The sequence below is a fragment of the Grammomys surdaster genome, unplaced genomic scaffold, assembly GCF_004785775.1.
Source record: "Grammomys surdaster isolate TR1022 unplaced genomic scaffold, NIH_TR_1.0 241, whole genome shotgun sequence".
In the NCBI taxonomy this organism is placed as follows: Eukaryota; Metazoa; Chordata; class Mammalia; order Rodentia; family Muridae; genus Grammomys; species Grammomys surdaster.
In genome coordinates, this window is record NW_021604686.1 from 811767 (window position 1) to 831193 (window position 19427).

The 19427-nt window shown below is 43.5% G+C and overlaps 1 protein-coding gene across 5 annotated transcripts in view; it reads left to right on the forward strand.

The window, feature by feature from the left end:
* Hmg20a (high mobility group 20A) overlaps positions 1–19427 on the forward strand; it is a 75941-nt gene that overhangs the window by 33894 nt on the left and 22620 nt on the right. For 3 of the 5 annotated variants that reach the window (XM_028774556.1, XM_028774554.1, XM_028774553.1), the window contains exons 2-3: positions 11047–11139; positions 18272–18416. In XM_028774556.1, the coding sequence (XP_028630389.1) occupies positions 11051–11139; positions 18272–18416 (234 nt within the window). In that variant the 5' untranslated portion in view covers positions 11047–11050. Of the gene's footprint in view, positions 1–7492; positions 7645–11046; positions 11140–18271; positions 18417–19427 lie in introns of all 5 variants that reach the window. The other 2 variants (XM_028774557.1, XM_028774558.1) reach the window with 2 other exon arrangements.

Genomic DNA, 19427 nt, shown 5'->3' on the forward strand with positions numbered 1-19427 from the left:
TCAAGATATAAAATTTAATTTATTTTTAATTGAATATAGAACCTTTGGGGTGATTTTTAAATATGAGACGTGACTTTTATAAACAGAGCTCATAGTTTCCCTGCATAGACAGGTTGAGCTCTCCCTGCCCTGTCTGCCTAGTTCAAGAGGGACGGCTGAAAGACAGCCTAGCCGTCTGTCACTAAGACTTCTTTGGCAATAACCCAGACTTGAGTTTTGTGGCTGCTTAGTAACTCGTCTTCTTTAGAATTTAAAAGCAAAATACAATAAAAATAATTGAGGGTATTTCATTCATCTGTTTAAGCTAGTAAGCACGTTGCCTGTTTGTTTTTAAAGAACCTTTTCATTGTAGCCGCAGTGAAGAAAGGACTGTTGCCTCAGTGAAGACAGGACTGTTGCCTCCTTGTTGATAAGTCTGTTTGTTTCTTTGTCTTTTGGCTGAGAAAATCTGAAGTACCCAGTGACCTCTGCAGTGTTTTTAGGTTGTTGGTTTTGTTGCTGCTGTTATTGTTTTTGTTGGGGGTATGGGGCCAGGCTGTATCCCAGGCTGTCCTCAGATTCACTCTGCAGCTTCTTGTTTTATGACCTTGGACTCTGCTCTCTGTGCAGCTACTTCCCAAGTGCTGGGGTGACAGGCATAGCCCCCCTTCCCTGCTTATGACGTGCTGGAGACTGGATCAGGTGGGCTGTACATGCTGCACAGTCTCAACCAGCTGAGCCCCTGCACTTGCTTTTGAAAGAGGAAAAGATTGAGAATTCCCTGCGTTTAAAAGAAACATCTCCCGCCTTTTCTTTTCAGTTGTCTCACAGCTGCAGAGCTGAGCTGGCGGAAGTGGGTAAGATTGCCGAGAGGGGGTGTGCTCCCTGCACCTGCCAGCACCTTTGCCCTAGAACCTTCCGCTGATGTTTGGTTGGGACCTGTGTGGCTTCTGCTTTCTTGTATGTTGCCTTCCTAAGACCCGAACCTTGAACCCTACTGTTTGGATGCTCACTACCTTAGCATTACCTGGACGTCTCGATAGTTCAGTGCTCCGAGCTGTTATTTGTCAGTTAGTGAGCTCAGCTGTCGTCTGTATCCTTCAGCTCTCCTGTGCATCAAAGTGTACTGTGATAGTTAAGGTCGCCTCAGATGTTTATCTTAGTCACCGACTTCATCTATAGCTCTGTATCATCTGTTATGCTAAAATAGGTATTTACATATATTGACCATTACCACCTTTCCACATACTTTTTAGGTGTTTGTCTCCAAATTATGAAGTATAACTATAAAAAGACATGAGTTTGTTGTTAGTTTGCTGTTATTATTTTTATTCTATTTACTTCTGCCATTCAGTGTATGTTAGTCTTCTGTGGACCAAATACGTAAAGTAGAACCTTTTGTTTTCCTTTAGTTTTGGTTTTATTGGCTCATGGTTTTGGAAGATCAAGCCATGGTGGCTTTAGCTCCACGGGGCTGAGATAAGTTGGGTTTAATGGTGGAGAATGGAAGTAAAGCAAAGCTGCTCATCTCAGAGCAGCTAGGAAGAAAGAAAACAGGGAAGGAAGACAAGAATGGGGACCAGGAAGAGGAGGAAGGGCCAGAAAACAAAGCAGATGCCTTCCCAGGGTTATGTCCTCAGTATGTAGGCCTCCGCTTCCAACATCCCTGTCCTCTCCCACTAGTACCACAAGCTGCAAACCAGTTCTTCAGCACATGAACTTGTCACTGTGGGATGTACCTAACCCAACCATAATGCCAACATAGTGACATAGGGTAAACTACAACAGTGTGTAAAGCTTTTTTAGAATCTCACCATTTCCCTCTTGATAGTTATGAACGCGCCCCCCTGTTTTAGATGGAGTCTCGTCGTGTACCCTGACCTCAGACTCACTCTGTCAGTCACTCTCCTGTCCCTACTTCCTAAATGCCAGCATCACAGATGTGTGCTACCATGCTAATCTTAAATCCCCTGATTCTGATAAAGCGTCCTTTAAAACCACCAAGAAGAGAGGCTGGAAAAGTGACTCAGAGGTTAAAGCATTTGCTGCTCTTCTAGAGGTCCCAGGTTTGATACCCAGCAACTAACTACGTGACAGCTCAAACATCCAGAACTCCACTTCTAGGGAATCCTGTGCCTTCTGCTGGCCCTGCACACACCTGGTACACAAATAGAAGCAGGCCCCACACATATAAAAATGCACATAGAATACAGATAAATATCAAAAAGACAGTTACCAAGAAGAGTGTAAAATATGCATACCTTCACCAAATAAAAATTTATTTTTGTGCTTTGTGTAATTAAAAGGAGGTTTGTTCTTTTAAAATGTCATATATAGATGTTTAGTTAGATGTGGCTCAGTATTAGAACAGAGAATTTACCTAGTATTGCTGAGGCCCTGGGTTTGTTCCCCACCCCTACCGGAGAGAAAGAAGGAGGCAGAAAGAGGTAGGAGCGTGTTTATATATGAGAGAGAGAATATCACATGATATCCTATAGGGGATACAATTATCCCAACATCCCCTTTTTCTTCCTTTTTTCTTGTTTGTTTTATTTGTATTTTTGTTTTTGTTTTGAGACAGGGTCTCACTGTATAGCTCTGCATATCTTGGAACTCGCTCACTAGAGAAGGCTGGCCTCGAACTCACAATTCAAATTCCAGTTCTGGGGTTAAAGCTGTGCACAACTGTCCAGCTTAATTTTTTGTTTTGAGGTAGTGTTTCTTTTAACTTTGGCTGGCCTTGAACTCACAGTATGTAAAGCCAAGAGTGCAGTTGAATTTTGATCTGCCTGCCTCCACCTCCCAAGTGCTGAGATTACATTCATGTGCCTGCATGGCCAGTTTATGTAGGGTTAAGTTCAGTACCAGGACTCCTCGAATGCTAACTAAGCACTGTTATCAACTGAGCTGCATCCGAGACCCTCACACTCACCTTTTTACTGCTGTATAGTATACCAGGGAATGAGGAAGGTACTCCACACTGAGGAAGTGGAGCCAAACTTTATTGAATTACTACTGGTCCAAGTTGGTCTTGGGCATTCACTGCCTTGTTTACTGCTAATAAAAGCAGTGCTTAGGTAGGCTGTGTAGGAAGGGCAGTTTAAAACCAACAGACACCATAAAACAGCCAAACAAATGGACCGTAAAGTCCAAGACAACACACTGTCGTAAAATGACAAGTTTTGCTTTGGCAGAAGAAAGTGGTGTTATTTTTCCTGTTATTACTGAAACAAACACTGCTTCTTAACTTTTGTGGGGACCTTTTCCCTCCAGTACATTTGTGTCATAGTAAGAGTTCCATCCAGGGGGATACATGCATGTACAGGAATTGGATTTCTTTTAATTATCTGATTCCTATATTGGGAAAACTGTAATTTCATAAACATCCTAAACCAGATGGCAGATTGATGTTTGTTTCTAACTCTGGCCTCCTCTTTTCCTTTCTTGGTTTTGAAGAACATCTCTAGCCCAAGAGAGAGCGCATACTGTAGAATGCCATGAAGCACAGCTGTCCACTATTGATAACAAATACAGTCTTGATCCCATGGTGAATAGAGGGAACGTGGGCTTATTGTTGTAAATGTATGAGCTACAGACAGTGTGTGGCAGCTGAGTTACTTCTCCTGTAATAAAATACCTATCCACTTCAAAAAAAATTACAAATAGTGTATTTTCAGTACAGCCTACCCTTTATTATTAATCAGATCAATAGACCAGGGTTAATGTATAGACAGGGCACAGTTCATAGATTTATTCCTAATTGTATTTAGTTTGTTTTAAACTTCCAGGCTGGAGCCACCTTCAATATAAGAATCTAACTACTTCACGCCTATACCACTAGTTCCTTCTAAGCCTCTGTTACCTTTCCTGTTCCCTGCAGAAGCTTCCTACATGGCCTCTACCCATTTCCCTCGCTGCCCGCTCACAGCCAGAGTGACCTCGTAAAAATATTAGCTCTCATGCCTTACTTACTTTTAGTAGCCTCCTTTCTAGGACATAAGCCAAACCCATAATGTAGCCTTCAAAGCTTAGTGCTGTGCTTAGCTCTCAAACGAAGGCTTTTGCCTCTGGCTCTGTCCAGCCCCAACTGCCACCTCCTTCAGCCACATAGCCCTTTGCACTAGGTGTTCTGTCTGTTTGGCCTTCTCTTCCTTCACATACGTACACACAGTTTCCCCCAAAGGAAACGGCACTGAAGGTTTCTTAGCCTCCACATAGAAAACACTCCCTCCCCTTGAGCCCTAATAGCATCATTCACTTTACTCAGTAGTTTTGGTCTGTCTGCCCCAGTATCCTGTGAATTCCAAAAGAGTAGGGATTTTTGCCTGTTGAGATCAGCTTATCACATCTCCGGTGTATAGAGAAGCCTGACATGGCGGGTAGCCAATGAGTGTTTGCTAAATGGATGACTATATGAAGATTTGGTTTTCTGCTATCTCATTCTTAGAATTTTTTAAATCAGTAATGGTCCTAGGAGCCTGAGCTGAAGTTCTAGAAATAGAGAACCCTATAGTCTACCTGTTCTACCCAGCCTCTGGCGAGATACTTCCTATGTCCACCTGTCTGCTTTAGCTTCTGAATTTTTTGAGACAAGATCTCACTGTGTAGGTCAGGCTAGCCTCAGACTTACTATATAGCTGAGGTTGGCCTAGAACTGTTGATCTTACAGCTCCCACCTCCCAATTCCCGTGTTTAAAACAATGTGCCACCACACCTATCTCTGTTTGGAGTGTTGTTGCTGTTTTGTTTTAATGTTTATGAGTGCTTTGCCTGAATCTATGTCTGTTTACCACATGTATGTGCCTGGTCCCCACAGAGGCCTAAAGAGGGTATCTGATTCTCTGGGATTGGAATTATAAATATCATGAGCTATGGTATGTGTGCTAGGAATTGAACCTGGGTCTTCTGTATGGCAACAGGTGCTCTAACCACTGAGTTTCCAGTCCCTTTAGGTTTTTTTGGTTGGTTGGCTGGTTTTGGGTTTACATTTGCATTGGTTTGGCCTCAGTTGTGGTCCTCCTGCCTCAGCCTCTCAAGTGCTGGGACTAGCTGCATGCCCGCCACCTAACTGGGCCATCTCATTCTTTTTCTCTTCTTGTTTCTTTTTCACCAAGGCCATCCTACACAGAGGTCCAAGGCAGAGCATGCTCTCAGCTCTCCGAGCAGTATTTCAGGACTTTCTATACTGATTGATTCCCTCTGCCTCGCAGATTACCTGTTCTCGTCTCATCTCTTCTCTTCTTGTCCCATTTAAAAGCCTACAGCGAAAGAGTTCTTTATTCAATCTTATTTAACTAAAGCCCAGTTAACTGCCAAGTAGGATTAACAGTGTTCTTATCCCCTCTGTAGAGCATACTAATTAATGCCTACAGCCTGCTGAATGTTCTTAGCTAAGTGTTCACAGCTAGTAGATGATGCTGTCGTAAGCCTTCGTACTTCCACTCCCTCCTCTTAAGTGTGTAGGCATAGCAAAGTCAGTTGTATTTATGCCCACCTGGCTATATGCCAAAAAACATGTATATTGTATAATTGCTAAATATCTAATACAGTAATTTTTAAATAAATGAACTCTACTTTTTAAATAGCTTTAGGCCCTCAGGAAAAAAATGAGGCAAGTAGAATTCTGTGTAGTCACCATTCCCACACACCCACAGCTGACCCCACTGCCAACATCCTGGCCAGAATGGCACATCTGTTGTAATCAACAAAATTGCCACATGACTATAATTCACACCAAGGTTTACTCTTGGTGGTATACATGCTATGGGTTTTGACATTCGTATGCTATCTGTCCCTTGCTGAATTACCCTACAGGATAGTTTCAGTTCACTAAAAAACTCCACATCCATTGCTCCCCACACCAAATCCTGGCAACAACTAGTTATTTTTACTCCATAGGAGATCAAATTAGTAGACTCATGCAATATTACTTTTCGTATTGATGACTTTTACTTAGTAATATGTATTGTTTCCTCTGTGCCTAGCTCATTCTTTATATTATTGAATAACATGCTATTATCTGATTATACCACACTTTATTTACCAACTGAAAGACATTTTTATTATATCCAGGTTTGGCAGATATGAATAAAACTCCTATAAATACCCATGTCTAGCAGGTTTTATATGCACATAGATTTTAAACTCAATTAGCCAAATACCAAAGATCATGAATTCAGAATTACATAGTAAGTACACATACTCTTGAAAGAAACTTAAATTTCTTCCACAGAATTTACCAATCTGCATTCCCATCAACAGTGGAGATTACTGTTGCCCCATGTCCTTGCCAGCACTTAGTGTAATCAGTATTTTGGATTGTGGCCATCCACTAGATAGATAGTAGTAGTTTTAATTTGCAATTACTTATGACATGTGATGTTGAACATCATATGTACTTTCGGCTTCTGTCTGTATTCTTTGATAAGGTTCTATTCTGCAGGTTTCAATCTGTTTTTAAAATTGTTCTTTAATTAGATACGGGTTTTACAAATATTTCTCCCAATTTGAAACTTTGACATTTTCTTTTGCAGAGGAAAAGTTTTTAATCTGGAATTATTATTAGTTACCTCTACTTCCTTTTGTTAGCATGGTGTCTCTTTCTCTGTCCCTTTCTGCCGTGTGCACCTTTATATTTAAAGCGGTTTTCTTTGTAGGTAATATATAGTTGAGGTTTTTTTCCTTTTTTATTGTATTTGTTATTCCATAGGAGGGGTAAGGGGTGTGGATGTGGGTATACACGTGTCACAGTACTCATGTGAAGGTCACCAGACAACTTAAGTTTTTTCCTTCCGTCTTGTGAGGCAGTCTCTGTTTCTGTCACCCTGCATGCTCCTGACTTGTGTACTCCAATAAGCTTCTAGGGACTTCTGTCCCGACCTCCGGTCTTCCGACTCCAGTCTTCCTGTAGGAGTGCTGGGATCACAGCCACACGTCAGTGGATCTGGCTCTCTGTGGGTTATGACAATCTGACTCGGCCGGGCAGTGGTGGCGCACGCCTTTAATCCCAGCACTTGGGAGGCAGAGGCAGGCGGATTTCTGAGTTCGAGGCCAGCCTGGTCTACAGAGTGAGTTCCAGGACAGCCAGGGCTACACAGAGAAACCCTGTCTCAAAAAAAAAAAAAAAAAAAAAAAAACAAAAAGACAATCTGACTCGGGCCATCAGGCTCAGACAACAGGCACTTTTGCCCATCAGGTTGGATGTCTTGCGGGTGAAGGTCAGAGAACAGCTCTCAGAGATTGGTTCTGTCTTTTACCATGGGTTTTAGGATTAAACTCGAGTCCTCAGAGCAGCTTGGTAAGCACTATTCCTTTCCCTGATCCAAGGAATATTTTTTAAACATCACCCAATTTGCTTTTTTTGTTGCCCTATATTAACCAAAGCCACATTCCTCTTGTTACTATTTGTTGTATATGTGCGTGTTTGCATGTATGTCAGGTGCACATGAGTATGCAAGCATGCAGAAGCCTGAAGCTGACTTTAGGTAGCTTACTCTCCATATTTTGTTTTGAGACAGTCTCTCAGTTGAACCCAGATCTTCCTGACTCAGCTTGTCCTAATCAACTTACCCCAGAAATCTCGAGTCACTCTCCCAAGTGCTGGGATTACAAGCAGCTGCCACGTCTGCCAACTTTGTACGTAGATTCTCACTGTTGGGAGGGAAGGTAGGTATCCACGGGGCCATCTCTCCAGGTACCCCAAAACCATGTTCCCATTATGACTTGGTAACCCAGCTTGCTACACAGAGAGAATGGTTAGTTAGTATGATTGATACAATTTTTAATTATAACTTAATCAGTTATTGAGATATTCATAAATTATTAATTAAATTAGTTATTAAATTAGCTCTTAGCTTAGTGAATAGTTAGTGTTATATAGAATTTGGTGGCTTCCAGAGCTAAGGTGTAGACTCAGTTCAAAGAATAAGCTTCAAAATAATAGGATTTTTTTAGGACTATAGCCAGAAGACTTGGGTAAGTCCCTCTGCCAGGAAGTATCTTGCATGATATTTATGTAAACCGCAGCAGAGAAGCAAATCTGTGTATTTTGCTTTGCCTTTGTACACATTTCTCTCACCTTCCAGAGGAGCATTCATTAGATGTCTTAAATGCCTTGCATGGGATTGTGAAGTTCACTGTGACCTCTGTACTGGTACATTATCAGGCCCAGATGATGCCCTAGAAGGACTTGGCATTTGGGGACTTAGTAGCCGTGATTCACTTTGAATCACCCCATCATGGACCAGATGAAAGCTCATTCCCATGGGATCCAAGCCATAGTCATGCGAACCATTACATTTTCCAACTTACTGAACTACTTTAGAGGTCTCTGGTTTTCACTGGCCTTTTCTTCATTTCCTTCTTCTGTTGATCTTGGCCCCTTTATCTTCCACCCACTTTATTACTCATTTCTTAGGGGCCTGACTGCTCAGTGACACTGAGAAAATGTATCTGAAGCCATATGGGTTGAGTAACACAAACTTAAGAGAGTGCAGGGTCGGGGTGGGAGTGGAAAGTGTGTTCTCTGAACTTCCTTTGTTTATGTGGTCTGTTTATATGTTGTTAAGTTGTGTTATTCAGCTGTCTCCCTACATTTCAAAAACTGACTAAGATATCTGGGGAACACTCTTAAGAAGGCCATGTTGACATAGTGAGCAAAGAAACACTTAATTTGTTCCCTGCCAAATAATATATCCCTTTAAGAATGTGGGAGCAGTGCCAAAAAGCTTCAGATGCCCAGTTCTGAGGTTCTTGAAAGGCCAGTGACTTCTAGGGACACTTTTAGAAATAAGTTGACCAAGTCATTTTTAGGCTGGAGGCTGTGTGGCTCTTAGACTATGGTATCTAACTCTTTTTGTGGGGAAGGAACCAAGTTAGATGAACATTAACGCTGGGTTGGTAACCTTGAAAGCCCATGCTCTCATCTGGTCTTAAATAATACGAGTTTTGAGTCGGGATCATTCTAGAAAGCAAGTGGGATTCTACAGTATTTGTTAGAGGCATTCCACTGTTAATACCTCGTCTTGAAGAAACTGAAAATGGCTCTCAAGCCTTCCCGCACATGGTATGAACGCCTTCCTCTGCCTTCCAGGTTCTCTGTATGCCATAGTTCCTATGATAAATACAGAGAAGCTTTTTTGTCATATTCAGCTATTTTTGGATCTTGGTCTGCCAAATAATAAATTTAGAAGTGAAATTAACTAAGAACAAAAAGTAAAGCATCAGTTTTAGTATTTGGGAATTAAACCATTCCATTGAACATTGAGAATGTGGCTCCGTGTCACCTGCAATTGCTTCCTATTTCCCCCTGAATGCTCCCCCTCCCCTGGGATGAACACTGGCTCTATCTGGCTGCTGTGCTGGCCTTTAATGGCCCCTCCCCAAACCCCCTACGAAGCAGCACCGAGGACTGCCAAGGGTCTCCTCAGTGAAATCCATCGGTTTCTTCTCAATTCGCCCACTGACTGCGGCCTTCTCTCTTGAGTGCTTTGCAGTTCCACTTAAGTGGCTGGTGTTTGGGGTCACTATTGAATGTTTTGTGTGAATATCACTTTCGTGATGAATTGGCTGTTGCTGCTTTTAGCTGTATGGGGTGAAGCCCTTGGTGGTAAACCTTGAAAGGGAAAAATCCTTCTCTGTAGAGATATGCTAAATGAAATTACTCTCTTTGTCACTTTGTCCTTTTATCCTTGCAGTCCGATAACCTCAGGTTCCTGTGATTTATGTGTTTTCTTCAATTAAGCTGAGCTGTTTGCTGTACGCAGGTGCATGCTATTCATGCTGTGGGTTATGGCAGTGAAGTGGTGCACGGTTCTGACCTGGAAGTGTGGTTTCTCTGACTCAAACCCACATCAGTGTGCCTTCCGTCCTCTACTTCCTTTGCACGGTTTCCTTTCTGAAGAGCTCGGTTTGTCGCCGTTTAGTCCAAGCATGAGTCATGAGGGACTGAGAGCTGGCAATGTTGTAATAGTACTGCATATAGTAACGCCCCAAACGCTTGCCGCCTTAGCCTGTTTATGAGGTACTTCCAGCTTAATCCCTCTCAGGAAGTTAAGTCAGGTAAATTCTGTAGGTTAGGTCAGCAGTTTTGTCTGTGTCTACAATGGTGAAATCTTGGCTTAAAGTGCTTGGTTAAGTATCTTGCTCCAGGTTGCTGCGCTTCCAGGTCACTCCACCTAAAAATCTCTACAGGAAAGGAATACTTTTGAAAGCCTAGGGAGATGGAGCAGTGGGTAAAAATACTTGCTGCACAGACTCACAGTGGAAGGACAGCCTCTGACCTCTGCATATAAACCATGACGCACACACACACATGCACACACACACAGGCATGCACGCGCGTGCACACACGCACCTGCATTCACACATGCAATGCACACACAGTAACAGTAAGTTAAAGTTGCTTGACTTTCTTAAAGAACACTTTAGAGAATGAATAAAAGATTTTCCAAGTATGCTGTGCTTATTAAAACTGGGCTTGTTTATATTTATTTGTATGTATGTGTAGTGTATATATGTGTGGTGTATTCTCATGCATGTGCATGTACACACACGTGTGCATGCAGAGAAGACCATCCGGTGTCCTAGTCTATCAATTTCTAATGAATTCCCTTAAGGCAGGGATTCTCACTGACCCTGGAACTCAGCTAGTATGGCCTACCAGTAATTCCCAGTGACTCTCCAGCCTGTCCCCTCTCCCCCAGTACTGGGCTTCTAAGTATGCTGCAGGGCCACGCCTAGCTGCATACATGAGTGCTGAGGATTAAGCCGGGCTCCTCACGCTCGCACGCTCCTCAGGCTCGCACATTGCCGCTCTTACTTGCCCTAAGCCATTTTCGTAGCCCCCAACTTGTTTTTCATCTGGTTAGTTGATAAAGAGCATAGTTAAAAGCCCTTTAACCACAGAGTTTAAATTGATGTGTCCAAGTCAGGAAAACAAACATTTAGGTCAGTTTCTATTCTGTTGCTGATGTAATAAAGCTAAGAAAGGCAGGCCCTTAAATCAGTGGAGCTTGAACCAGAAGTAATTAAGCCATTAATTTTTTTATGACTGTCTCTTCCTTGCAGGGAGATGGAGAGCCTGATGGCCAGCTCTACCCTGCCGCCCCTTTTTGCAGATGAAGACGGCTCCAAGGAGAGCAGTGATCTGGCTGCAACTGGGTAAGCAGCTGCCCTGGGCCTCTGGGCCTCTGGGCCTCTGGGGCTCTGCAGAGGCTTCCGAGCACAGCTCTGACCAAGGGTGAGGTGCTAGCGAGGCAGTTTTGTAGATACATGTAGAAGGTGCATCTGTTGGGCTTTTCAAAGAGAGCTGTTGTAAACCACTTTGTAATGTGCTTTTGGCTGCGGTCCGGTCCCTGTAAATTGGTACGGCAGCATCGTGGGCCTGGCAAAGGGAATACCTGTTACGCAGAACACGCTAAAAGTCAAATGTATTTCCTCTGTAAGCTTCGATAGTTTTTATCTTTTCCTCAAAGATCGGACTTGTCTGTGGTTTATGCGTGTGTGTGGGCAAGTGGAAGCAGGGTGTGTGTTAGTTTTTGTTCTTTTGGTTTTTCAGTTTTTTGTTTAATGAGTTAGCCAGCAAGCCCCTGTGATCTTCCTGGGTCCACTTCCTTCGTTGCTGCACAGGACTATCCCATGATAGGACGTGAGTCCTGGAATCCACACTCTGGTCCTCAAGCACTCTTAGACGCTGAGCCATGTCTGCAGCCAAAGTTCTAGCTCTTTAATATGATTCTTTGTTCAAGATGTTTAGAAGCTGGAGAAAATAAGATGGCTCGGTGGTTCAGAGCACTGGCTGTTCTTCTGGAGACCCTTGGTTCAGTTCTCAGCACCCACGTGCCCAGCTCAACCACCTTCTACCACTCCAGTTCTAGAAGAGCTGCTGCTGCCTTCCGGCCTCGGAAGACACTGTGTGCATGAGGTGCCTGGGCACACAGACAGGCACAACCACCACACACATAAAAATAATCAAAATTTTATTAATTAAAAAAAAGATGCTTAGAAGTTTAGCCAACTTATTTCTCCCATCACTTTTCCATGGGATCATTAGACAGATTTGTAAAAGAATTCAGGGAAAAGTTAATAGCCATGTCTACCTCTTACCTTGAAAGTCTCTGTTCCACTTGAGAGGGGGTTTCTTGTTTTGTTTTTTGTGGGGCTTTGTTTGTTTGGGTTGTATTTGTTTACTTGTTTGTTTTTCAAGACAAGACTTCTCTGTATATCCCTGGCTGCCCCAGAACTCGTTCTGTAGATCAGTCTGGTCTCAAACTCAGATCCACCTGCCTCTGCCTCCCGAGTGACTAGAGTAAAGGCCTGTGCCACTATGTCTGGCTTGAGGTTTTTAATCTTTTCTTGATATTTAGAAGCTGTTTACCAAAGAAGAAATATATTCACTATTAGATAAAATGAAAGAATTATTTCAATCTTCTTTAAAGCCCTTTTAAAAATATTCCAAAACAAATACTGTGTGATTCTGTTTTCTTCCCTCGCATCCATTCCTCACCTCACTAACATGTCTGCCCTTTGACCTCTCTGCTTAAATGAAACTGCTCCCCAAGACCGTTCTAAAGGCTGCCTATTTACTAGATTAGTTCATTCAGGAAAAATGTTCAGTTTAGCCAGGCAAACAGGTGTACCCCTTTAAGTTCATCATTAGGGAGGCAGAGGCAGGCAAATCTCAGTGTTCAAGTCCAGCAGTGTCTCCAGAGTGAGATCCTGTCTCAGAACAACATTTTTGCCAGTTGTACACCAAACAGTGTTCAGGCCTTAGATCAAAAACAAAGATCAAAAGAAATAACAAACTTTGTCTTTTTATTTTACTTTTTATTTTGGATTGACAGTCTCTCACTATGTAGCCCAAAGAGGCCTAGAACTCATTCTGTAAACCAAGCTGTCCTCAGATCTGAGGCAGTCTTCCTGCCTCTGCCTCCTGAGTGCTGGAATTATAAACTGGGCCACCATACTTGTCTTCCTCCTCCTTTTATAGCTCAATCCTGAGAGAAAAGTGGGAGGAGAGTGAACTGTAAGCAGGATGCCTGCTGTGTTGATAGGAAGTCGGGGGGGGGGGGCGGAGGAAGGGTTAGGGGACAGTTTTAGACAGTAGCCAAGAAAACATTTACTGAGAACATAATTTGAGCATTGTGCTCCCTCCCCCAAAACAAATCAGGTCACTCGAATGTTACTACCTAAGGAAGATTTTTATGGGCAGAGGAAGCAATCAAGGCAAGAGCCTGGAAGGAAGGGCATCGCTGCCTTGCAGAAATAGCCAGAAAGGCCATGTGGCTAAAACAGCAGACTGAATGGTGGGGGTCAACAAAGGGTTCTGTGGGTGCTTCTTTAGTGTACCAAGGAAATGCCTTGAGATCTCTAAACGCATTCTGATGTAGAAAATCTGCGGTAAGGCTGTGTTTCTAACAAGCTCGCAGCTAATGCCCCAGATGCTAATAGGCCGTACTCTGAGTAGGACGGGCTACCATGCAGGACTGTAAGATCCTTTAACCTTCTCTCTACACACTGGAGGGTTTGAAGAGAATGAGGTCTGACTGACTTCTTGCTGATCTGACTGTTCTGCTGCCAGTAGGGCGAAGGAAGCCAGGGCTGGATCAAGGACACCCACATGAGAGGCTCTGGAAGTAATTTAGAAGAGAGATGGTAGCCTGAAGAACATCACTCAGAACTTTGATGAGAATATTTTTGCTGAGCTCGTGAAGGAAAAAACCCCATCAGAGTGTGTTTCTAGGATGTGGGAATGGAGTTAGTGAGAAGTATTAAATTCCAGAGCTATTTTGATAGTAGGATCTGCCGGCGAGACCAGATGAGCAGTGTGAAAAGGGAGAAGAAGACAAAGACAGTTTCAAAGTTTTGGCATCACCAGCTGGAAAGATGGAGTCACCACTAACTTAGATGGGGGAACTGAACAGTTAAAGGAAGGAAGTCTGGTCAGAAAACTATAAGACTAAGGGACTTGTTAGAGTTCTAAGCTGAGATGTCAGTCAGGCAGTACCATACAAGTTCTGAAATTCCAGAAGGTTTAGACTAGAAAGAAAAAGTTGAGATCATCACTGCATGTAGCTAATAGTAAAGCAATGAGACTAGATACAATCACCAAAGGAATGAGCACTGGAGGCAGGGGTGTGGGCGGGCTGGGGAAGCACCAGCACCTAGAGATCAGGAGCTCTGGGAGGCTCCAGCATCTAGAAGACGGACAGAAGGAAGTCAGCCAGAATCACAGAGAGGCAGCAGCATAAACAGATACCCAAGGGGACTAGCAGCGGAATGGATGGTATGTGTCAAAGGACGAAGAGGCCAGCTGTGCCAGGCCCTTCTGGTACCTTGGATGAGTTCTGAGAAACAGCATTGGACTTCACATGATGTTCACCAGTGGCCTAACTAAGACTTGTAAGCTTGCATCTCCTTTGAAATCCCCTTCAGAGAAGATGGGAGAATAGTTGAATTCCATGAGTATAACCAATTCTTTCCAGGGCCTTAGCTATTGAGGGAAAGAACAGAGGAAGACCTCCACTGGAAGTTAGGTAGGACACCGGATCTTTGTTTTGTTTCCTTTTACTTTAGGAATTATATAACACACTTTTAACAGAGTATGCCAATCCTGTAGAAGAAAGAACTGGTCATGCCAGACAGGACAGAATTGCTAAGAATTTCTTCTTGAGTAGCCAGGAGAGAGTGAGATCAAGGGGGAAGTGGAAGGTTTGTCGGCTTTAGCTAGGAGCATGCCCAGTGGACACCTGTGTCCACTCCCTTCCCACCACCTGCCCAGGTCTGTCAGGAATTTTCGGGAATGCTATTCTTTCCCAACCTGATAAGCATATTTTGATGGAAGAAAAATGTTTGAAACTCAGGAAGTTTTAAGCTGGTAACAGTTGAAATGAAAGGGATAGGGAGAGCACAAGGGGCCCAAGACACCCAAAATAACTGAAGCGTTTGCAAAAGAACACTGCTAAGATCAAACGAGGTCACAGGAGCACTTTTGTATTTTTGGATTCATTTATTTTATGTGTATGAGTGTTTTGACTGCACGTTTGTGAGTGCACCGCATGCATACTTGGTGCCTGAGGAGATCAGAAGAGGACATTAGATCCCCTGGAGTTAGAGTTAACCATGGTTATGAGCCACCATGTTGGTGCTAATATTTGGACCTGGGTCCCCTGTAAAAGCAGCAAGTGTTCTCAACCACTGATCCATCTCTCCAGCCCTGGGGGCACTACATTTTCAAGAACTTGGTTAATGTTGACTTCGTAGCTGCTTTTTAAACATACATTTATTAAAGGACCTCAACAATCTGGAAGAAACCTCCTGTAGAAAATCATTGGCTTGTCTCCTAGAAAAAGTCAGAAAAGTGTCTCTTCCTTCATTTACAATATAATCTGCATCTGTTTTTGTTCATTGTTCTATCCACTATGATGTGATATTTGTCCCCGTAATTCCTCTGAAACTATATTTCCCTAAAGCTGCCTAACCTGGGATCCAGATTCAACAATGTTTTTATTTTTATCATGTCTTTTTTGTTTGTTTGTTCTGTTTATGTTGTTCTGCTTTGTTTTTAAGACAGTGTCTGGGGCTTGAGAAATGCTCAGTGGTTAAGAGCACTGACTGCTCTTCCAGAGGTCCTCAGTTCAATTCCCAACAACCACATGATGGCTCACAACCATCTGTAATGGGATCCAGTGCCCTCTTCTGGTGTGTCCAAAGACAGTGACAGTATATTCATATTCATAAATAAATAAATCTTTTAAAAAAATCACAAGACATTTAAAAAAAAATATCAGTGTATTACTTTGTAGCCTGGCTGACCTGGAACTTTCTATGTAGACCAGGCTGGTCTTGTCTTCACAGAGATCCACCTGCCTCTGCCTCCGCCTCCCAAGTGCTGGAATTAAAGGCATGCGCCTCACCCAGCTAGCCTGTCTTATTTTACCTTAACATCTTTTTTCTTGGTCACCGCCCCGTTTTTTTAAAGTTTCCCTCTCCTTTCTCTTGCAGTACTGTTCTGATTCTCCCATCTTCTAAAGTGTTAGAAGTGATATTTCTAACACTTGCTTTTAAAATGCTGTCATTTGACCATGTTCTGTGGGCCTTTTCTTCTCGGTGCCTTTCTGGAGAATACCTAGCACCAGCCGTGGTTCCCCTAGACTGCTGCCTTTCAGCTCTTGATCGAGATATATTCCTCTCTCATACATTGCATCCCAGCTTCCCCCTCCCCCAGATCCAGTCATCTCCTGTTTCCCTTCAGAAAAGAGCAGGCCTCCCAGGGATCTCACCTGATCGCAGCATAACGCGTTATAGCAGGACTAGGCACATACCGTCATATCAAGACTGGACAGGACAGCCCCAGTGGAAGGGAAAGGGTTCCTGGAGCAGGCAGACGAGCCATGGGCACACCTGAGTCCCACTGTTGGGAGTCCCACACGAACACCAAGCTACCCAACCATAGCACACATGCACACGACCTACCGAAGACCCATACAGGCTTTGTCACTTGAGTCTCTGTGAGCCCTAGGAGCCCTAGTTGATTCTGTGGGCCATGTTCTCCTGGTGTCCTCCATCCCCTGTGACTCTTACTCTTCCTCCCTTTCTTTTGCAGGGGTTTCCCAAGCTCCACGTAATGTTTGGCTGTGGGTCTCTGAATTTGCTCCCGCTAGTTGCTGGATGAAGCCTCTCTGATGATGACTGGGCTAGGCTGCAATCTATGAGTATAGCAGAATATCATTAGGAATCATTTCATTGACTTCTTTTTTTTTTTTTTAATTTTTTTTGCCAGTTGTGTTTGATTATATCCTAGGTCTGTGGACTCCCCAGCCTCTGGTTCCTGGCCATCTAGGCAGTGTCAGGTGTGGGATCCCACTCGTGGCATGGGCCTCAAATTGGGCCAGCCATTGGTTGGCCACTCCCACAACTTCTGCTCCAGCACATCTACAGGCAGGACAAATTGTAGATCAAAGGTTTTGTGGCTGGGTTGGTGTCTCAGTCTTACCACTGGAAGGCTTGCCTGGTTACAGAGACGGCCAGTTCAGGCTCCACATCCTGCTGCTTTATCTCAGGGCACGGTTTCCAGTTCTCTGTAGGGTACCTCCGTTTAATTCTGCCCTAAGAATTTCCAACCCGTCATCTCATCTGTGTGTCTGTCTCGTCCGTACACCCTGCTCTGCTCATGATTAATAGTGAGTACCTAACCCCTGAGCGGAAGCCTCAGCATTACCTTGGATCCTACTTCCCCTTCTTTATTTATATTTATGCCAATTCATTCATTCCAGCCTCCACCTTTGTGTCTCTGCTCTTCATCCCGCCTGTGTTTAAAACCTCCTTCGAGTGTCGAGAAGCCCTTACCGGGGCTCTTCCTTCTCTCAGACCATGTTCCTTTTGCCTAGGATGATAGTGTTTACCTGATGAATACCTATTCATCTTTCAAGACGGCCTTTGTGAAATGTTTTCTAGCAGCCTCTGCACATAAAGAGACTTCATCTGACCTTCTCCAGGGCCTCTTCTGACACTGTCTGTAAACATCTGTTACAGCACCTACACTGTGATCATTGTTGATTGTCCAATGGAGTGTGTATTCTTTCAGAGTAATAACTGAATATTGCTCTACCATCTATATTCCTGCCTCTCCTACCTTTTCCTCCTCTTTAAAAAAATAAGTAAATACCTTACTAGCACATGCAAGTCTAAGGCTCTGTCACCTATCATCTGTACCTTCTTTGTCCACTTCTTAGAAGAACTTACTAGGAATAGATTATTGGCTTCCAATAGCCTATTAGATTAGAATATAGAATAGTTAATAATTGTTAATCAATTACTAGTTAATTAATCTATTGGAATAGGAGCCCTGCCTGACTAACATTTATACTTGGGCTATGATTGTAGCTCAGAACAGAACACTTGCGTCTATGCTATATGAGTTATTTCCTGTGCTCATTAAGAAATGGCTCTAATACGATGACCTGGGCAGCCCCAATCATCTGGTCCATTACTAGGGTTTCCTCATCACATGGGAAACACATGCACGGTAGCATATAAAAGCCAGACTCTGTTGCATACTTAGAGAGCTAAAACATGAGGTCTATGTTTGGGAGGAGAGATCATTGTTTTGGACAGAAATTAAGAGTTGGTTTTGCTAGAAATGTCTGTCAGACATCATTATACTTTATACAGTGGTAGAAATAATTCAAGTACTGACCTGTGTTTTTGCTGGCAGGAACATTTATCTGCAGCCTGGTAAGAGAAGGTTTTACTGCTGTCCTTGCTGAATTTGCGTGCTTTGCCTGTTGCTCAGGTTAACACACCCCGAGGGTCCATATGGCAGTGCAGCCACGTCAACGACCAACCCAGAGTTTGTGGAGGACCTCTCCCAAGGCCAGCTGCTCCAGAGTGAGTCTTCCAATGCTGTAGAAGGCCATGAGCAAAGGCCTGAGGACGAGGTGAGCCAGCGTCTCCTATCACTGTCCACTGGAGCTTCCAAAGCAATGGGCATCCAAGGAGTTAGTGAGGGAAGCGATGGCCGTCTCGTGCCTTAGGTCCCTGTGAGAGAAGCGATGGCCATCTCGTGCCTTAGGTCCCTATGAGGGAAGCAATGGCCATCTCGTGCTTTAGGTCCCTGGGCTGAGGCTTGCCCAGCTTTCTCACACATATTTCATATCATAGAGCCACATGAGTGGTTTTAATGACGTAGGAACAAATAGAATCTGTTTACCCTCAATCTGACTAAACTGTAACTGCCTCCTATAATGTTCAGCAGTACTCGGGGAGTTGTCTTGTTGTGTCATTGGGGGTTTTTATTATTGTTGTTGTTGTTATTGTTGTTACTGCTATTTTTTGAAATAGGACCTCAGGTAACTCAAGCTGCATGCTAGAACTACAGATGTGCTCATCATGTTCAGTCTTGACAAACACTTGTTTTGTGAGTGAATGGTTTAATTAAGTAACTACTAAGAAGTCCTCATGCCCTTGTTCATGGCTACACTCTGTTCACAAGCTCTGCAACACAAAGTCACATGTGCCAGGTCACTTAATGACTCCTTCTCCCTCACGTAGGGTCCATCTTTCCCCAGATCACACAGAAATTCAGTATGGGCATGGGCAGTCCTGGCCTTCCTGGGCTTCAGTTATAGATGACTTCATTACAGATGACTGATGGCATTCCACTCTTCTGTTTTAAGGCAAAAAAAAAAAAAAAAAAAAAAACAAACCAGCATCATCAATGTTGTCTTTTCTCTTGTGTGAAAAGACTAGTTTGTTCATTTACCCCATTAGTATTTTTAAAGATAATAATGAGTGTGAGTAGCTTTTCCTTGCCTTCCTGTGTGTCTGCTGTGGGTGCGGGGTGGTGTTTGTGTGGTGTACAGTGCTGGGGACTCAGGCTTGCCTTGCTGTGTGTCTGCTGTGGGTGCGGGGTGGTGTTTGTGTGGTGTACAGTGCTGGGGACTCAGGCT